At 31.3% G+C, this 6567-nt stretch overlaps 1 protein-coding gene across 1 annotated transcript in view; it reads right to left on the bottom strand.

The window, feature by feature from the left end:
- Nucleotides 1–5062: 5062 nt before the first annotated feature.
- The window catches only part of LOC127720812 (uncharacterized), a 59076-nt gene continuing 57571 nt past the window's right edge, over nucleotides 5063–6567 (bottom strand). The window contains exons 10-11 of the mRNA XM_052227563.1: nucleotides 5457–5507; nucleotides 5063–5070 (exon numbers count right to left, since the gene is read on the bottom strand). Of these exons, the coding sequence (XP_052083523.1) occupies nucleotides 5063–5070; nucleotides 5457–5507 (59 nt within the window). The remainder of the gene's footprint in view (nucleotides 5071–5456; nucleotides 5508–6567) is intronic.

The raw sequence follows: 6567 nt of genomic DNA, 5'->3' as shown, positions 1-6567 counted from the left end.
TATAACCTATAATTGAATATTAAACAGTTGCATAATGTAATGGTTCGATTTCGTTTATTTGCTTTATTTGTTGATCTTGTGTTGATGGGAATTTTTACTTTTCAAAGTATTGGTGTATATATTCAAATCTTTAAGATATGAGGTAACATCTCTTATATTGGTCAAAAGTTTTCTTTTTAGGGCTATCTCAAATAAGGAGCGAATGAACAATTTCAGTCATAAAACTTGTTTATAGGTCTGATTTGCTGATAAGTTTTGTTTTTAACAGTTCTCTATTTATCCTATAGTTTTCATCAAAATCGGATCAATTGAGAAAAAAAAATATCACTGAACGAAAAATATCCTTTAAGGTATCGATTTTTCAATTGTTTTAGCAATGCTGACGTACTTTTAATTTTCATTAGCTTATCATATTGCTATTTATAGTTTCTCAATGTTCTAAAGCCTCTGACAAAAACGCAATGCGAACGACCACAATTTATGAAGTTATTTTTATTCCAAAGAGTGATCGCGATATGTTTTGTTAATGACCTCCTGGTTTATTACAATTTCCATTTGGTATTAGTGGTAGAAACATAATCATTTGTAACGTATGAATTCCAATTGCTTTATACATGGTGTAGTCAGGTAAAACTCATCAAAATTTCGTGAAAAATTCTAACGCCTACTTGGTTTCAGCATTATGGTTATACAGACTTATTCGGAAGGGACATAGTTACGATACTGTTGTCAAGTCATTAAGAATTGCATATTTTGGTATTAATATTGATTCACTCATAGGGATTTTGCATCGGAAATAAACACATTTATTCTAAAACCAGTTGTTGGCATGATACGGGTTATGTTCTTCTCATATATTTTATGATGGTATGATACTAAACCCTTAACGGGAGGGATTGTACTTGACATAATCTTTCAATCAGTTTCATTGATGTCTTTAGCTTGCATGTCAGTAACTGCTAGTAGTCCTTTGTTAATTTATGTATCATTGTCATTTTGCTAATTTTCTTTTGTGACCTATTCTGACATCGGACTCTGACTTCTTTTGAACTGAGTTTTACTCTGCGTATCGCTGTGTGTTTCTTTATTCTACATTGGATAGATATATAGGGGGAGGGTTGAGATCTCACAAAACATGTTTAACCCCGCCTGTCCCAAGTCAGGAGCCTCTGGTCTTTGTTAGTCATTTATGTTTTTTAATTTTAGTTCACTTATATGTTTTGAAGTTTAGTATGACGTCCATTTTCACTGAAATAGTACACATTTTTATTAAGGGGCCAGCTGATGCTCACCTCCGTGTGAGGGATTTTCTCGCTGCGTTGAAGACCCATTGGTGGCCTTCGGCTGTTATCTGCTCTTTGGCCGGGTTGTTGTCTCTTTGACATATTTCCCATTTCCATTCTCCATTTTATGTTTGTCATATACTGGTGATTTCATTAGCCAATATAGATACTGATCTGAATGAAAACACATATTCCGTATGGTATTGCTTAAAAGAGAGGCGGAATTTAACAAGTAAGATTTTTTTAAACTCATGAATTGAAGAAAATCTGACACCACAATGACAAAAAATAAAAACAGACGGAAAGAAAATTAACAGTCTACAAAAGTACAAGATAGAAAACTAAAGACCAAGCAACATGAACCCCACCAAAAGCTTGGGATGTTCTAAGGTGCTCCGGAATGGGACACATATTATGCTTCACATGTGACACCTGTCGTGTTCATCATATAAGTACCTTTAAAGGATAACTGTGTTACTCTACCGCCTTATAGCGTAAAATAATTTAAATCGCATTTTTTTTAGTATGAATATACATAATAGTGATCAATGAAACGTCAACTCAAAGACAACATTAAATGTAGAGGGCAATATAGTTTTTTTCCCTTTGTAGACATTTTGAGGACTTACTGGCTTACATATTAAATAGCAAACGGCTGTTTTAAATGATAATCATATTAAGGTAATGACACACACATGTCAACTTAAACCATTAGAGAGATCAAATTCAGGATTGATATATGATAAAACGTTACATAAAATCACCAGATGATGTCCCAATATTCTGAATATAAAAACTGAATAAACAATATGAAAAGTTGTGTCCCGGACAGGAAACCCGGAAATGTCTCAAAATCAATTATAATTTATTGATAAAAGATATATCAGATGTCTCAATCAGAGACAATCGGAAATAGTACGAGATAATCCATCATTAAATCAAGGTCAATATCAAATGTACGAGTCCATTCACTTGTGATTTATTTGCCGACAGTAGAAATGAGAAGGTATCTAGGTTTTTCTCAAAGTTTTTTACACCTGGTACCTCCGGTGTTGATGTATTTGCATATAACTTGTCAGCATTTAATAACTGGATACTTCCTCCTATTTTTTTTATTAAAAGGGTTATTAATTATATGCATATGTGTAAAGCAAAAGGTACATTAGTGGTACCTAAATGGAAATCAGTTGTTTATTGGCCTATGATTGTGAAAAGTTTAACATATGAACATAAAGGCCATATAAAAGATTTCCGTGAGTATAGAAATTAGAAATCATTTTTTATACAAGGATCGGATGAAAACAGTATTTTTGCTAAGCAACCATTAAACAGTAACGTGTTAGTGTTGTTAGTTGATTTTACTACTTAGTAATTTACAGCGGTATACTACTGTTGCCTTTATTTAGATGATTATCTACTTAGATACACTTATATGTGTGTATGTAACACAGTGTGAAATGTTTATTTGTGAGCAATATAATTGTTCTGTGGCATAATATACAGTATTATGATGGACTATGTATGGACTTTCATGACCTATGTTCCACAGTGTAACATAAAGAATCACACAGTGTGATTAGAAGTTAATGTATGTAGATATGAGATGTATATATTTATAGAAGTTTAATGTTTATCTAATTAAGATACATGTGTATATGAAGATTTTGATTTGTTTTTTTCTATTTAAAGACTCAATGGAAACAGTTTGAGACATTAGCCAATGATTCAAGATTTGTCAAAATTGTCAGTGCATAGTTCAAAATCTGCTTAAAAAAATATAAATTTTATTTTGGAAAATTTTGTGTTTTGTGTTCCGATTGTCAACTTGAATTTTCTCCAGCAACTTCAACTACAGTATGTTTGTATATCGGTTCACTGATACAGCGAGGTGTTAGCGTGTCTGTTTTAGAATCTAACTTTTATTCCATTAAATGGTATCATGACATTTACTATAAATACAATCCTTGTTCTGATAAGTTGTTATCTATTATTTTAGAAGGCGGTCGTAGAATTTTGAGTAAACCCATCAACAAAAAAGAGCCTATTGCACTGACATTTTAAAGTAAATTGTGTTTAGATATGGCTCTGAACATGATTTGTCTAAATTAAGAGTGTGTTTACTAGGTCTTCTAGGATTTTCCGTTTTCTTGCGCTAAAGTGAGTTAGCAAATATAAAAAGAAATAACATTGTTTTCTACGATACTCATGTTGAGATTGCTATTGATAAGAGTAAAACAGACGTTTATAGAAGAGGAAACAAGGTTATAATCGCTCGGACCGGGAATGAAATGTATCCTGTTAAGTGGTTAAAGATTTATTTGAAATTAGCTGGTTTAGAATCTGATTTAGATTATTTTATTTTTCGTTCATTGTCCTTTTTGAAATCACGAGGTGTTTACAAGCTAAGCAAAGACAATACATCCTTATCGTTCACTAGAGCTCGTGAGATAATACTTAAGGCATTGGAAGATATTGGTTTGGATAAATCTAAGTTCGGGTTGCATAGTCTCAGAAGTGGAGGTGCTACCTCAGCAGCTAATAACGGGGTTTCTGATAGATTATTGAAGGCACACGATATATGGTCATCAGATCAGTCTAAAGATGTTTATATAAAGGACAATTTACATCGTCAGTTGGTAGTATCTTAGAATCTTGGATTTTAATTCTGAACTGTTTCATTTCCTTTTTTCGATGTTACTGCTAGCAACTAATCCTATTTCTGTGTTTGTTTTGTTTATAGCCTATTAAATTTAGAGTAGAAATACTTTAAATTTGGACGAGCAGGGCGAGGGAGATTTTAAATATATCTCATTTCGTTTGAAATTGGGTTTTTCTCGTTTGCTAATTGTAGTAATTATATATAGATGGAAACTAGTGAAACTAGTTCTGAAACTAGTTCTGCAACAGTAAGTACTATTTATAAAGTTTGATATTAGGTGAATAAGGCACGAGAAAAGTTTTGGCGGTTTCTACGGGTGGGGTTTTGTGCTACTATATAAAGTTTGGCATTTAAATGTATTAGTATCAGTGGTGCTCGCAGTTACGTCGAATCAAAGTTAGTCACATTAGTATATATACAGTTGGTGCTATGTTTATTACATGTATTTATATGTTATTTGAATCGAAGAAATCTGTACTATAAAGTGAAATGAAATATTGTATCGCAAGAGAAAATAATATGTTACTGCGAGGAACTAATCCTATTTCTGTGTTTGTTTTGTTTATAGCCTATTGCATTTAGAGTAGAAATACTTTAAATTCGGACGAGCATGGCGAGGGAGAATTTAATGTGCTGTTATTTGTCTGTTTGTCTGTTTGTCTTTTTTAGCAATGGCGTTGTCAGTTTGTTTTTTTATTTATGAGTTTGAATGTCCCTTTGGTATCTCTTACTTCTTTAGACTAAATTTCAAGACAATTTGTTTTAAAATGTCATTTTATGGGAATAACTGTCATAATGAGTCACTCGACAATTAATGTAATGTCAATGCATTTGTAGATACTGTCTTACAGATCATTTTTGCTTTTTGCTCTTCATACTTTCTCGCTATCTTATTTTTGATATACAAAACAAAATTGTAATAAGGATAAAATCATCATCTAAGGACAACAACTTAGAACTTTAAAGATTTAATCGACTGTTTCGAAATTCCAGACTTGTGTAGATCCTTATTTACCTGACCATTTTTGCCGTTCGTGATACTTTGAACATCATTTGCCTCTGTAAATTGTCTTTATCTATTATTTGCGGATATTCATATTTAGTTGTTCGATATCAATTATCAATAATCTGGATTTAGTCATCTTGCATAAACTAAATTGACCATCAACAAATTGAAAATTATGGATAACTATTACGTAAGTTTAGGTACCAAATGAATGCAGAATGTAACCAGATCTCAATTTCAAATTCAAAGTAATGTGAACCAGTTATGAGCATCAAATAAAATATTTAACTTTATCTTTGAGATGACTTTTTTTTATTTAGCAAGGTGTTCTATAACCGTTGTACCATTGAATCATTACTAAGGTTGCTTTGATCCCCTCTAGTATAACAGGTAAAATATAGGGAACCGTATGCACGGTTAGTAATATCGACAGAACTTTAATACAGATTATAGTGATTTGTAGATTTATTTCACAAAGATATCAATGTATAATAAAAATAAAATATACCAAAACTTGCGGATGAACTACGACACTTCCCCGGCTGAGACGGAGACACATCTATAACGAATAAAAACAAACATTAAATATATGAAATGAATAAAAATCAAATATTGAATATGAATTAATTAAGGAAGTATGATAAAACATCCAAATGAAATCAGCACATTTATTCATATCCTGTTTTATAAGAAATTTACAGGTACAGCCACACCCCAAGACCAAAGCTTTGTATCTACGAAAGAATTTAGTTAAATGTTAAACGAAATCCATGACTTAAAGACATATGATACTTTTAAATCTAAAATGTTAATATTTGGAAACAGTTAAAACACTAAACAATTAAACAAATGAGAACGCATGGAAAATCATTAAAACACATTAAAACACATATATTTACCGTTTTTCAACTCACTTATTTTTACGTGCTCCATTATTCTGTGCTTATTGCTAATCTAAAACGTCTCTACAGACAATGACTTAGTGAACGAGCTAAATTATATATACACCATAAGAAAGACCACATTTACACAACGGTCCAAGGAAAGAAAATAATCTTTCTTTCGACGTAATTGGTTGCTTAGATTTTCACGTGTGAAAACGAAATAACCAAATATATACAAAGGAGAATTATTGCTGTTAATATTTTTCCTTGGGTAAATTTTAGCAGTATAATAAGAGAATTCTTGAATATTGAAATAAAAAAAACATCACCAAGGTAAATAAACTCATTATTCATACCTGGACAAAACAATTGTTTGTCAGACAGTAAAGTTGGGTGTTCTTAAAGTTATCAATTAAAAAACATATAACGAATCTTTACAGAGTTTGACTGGGAATCGACGAATTTTTTATTTCCCTATGCAGTATTCACCATCTTCTAAGTTTTATAAGACACGATTCTATTGTTTTAATAAGTAATTCTTTATTAAATGGTAGTGCTTGGCTGAAATTTAATCTGGCTACTATCCCCATTTCCATTCTCAATTTTATTTTATTTTATTTTACTAAATTTTTGATTGTATCAAAGGGCATGCTGTAAAAAGCCACACAAACAAAGTACTACTATTTGTTAAGAGAGAAAATACGATATGAATTCCCATCTAATAAAAATAATATT

The sequence above is a fragment of the Mytilus californianus genome, unplaced genomic scaffold, assembly GCF_021869535.1.
Source record: "Mytilus californianus isolate M0D057914Y unplaced genomic scaffold, xbMytCali1.0.p SCAF_11, whole genome shotgun sequence".
In the NCBI taxonomy this organism is placed as follows: domain Eukaryota; kingdom Metazoa; phylum Mollusca; class Bivalvia; order Mytilida; family Mytilidae; genus Mytilus; species Mytilus californianus.
This window is presented reverse-complemented; position numbering and strand designations above follow the sequence as displayed.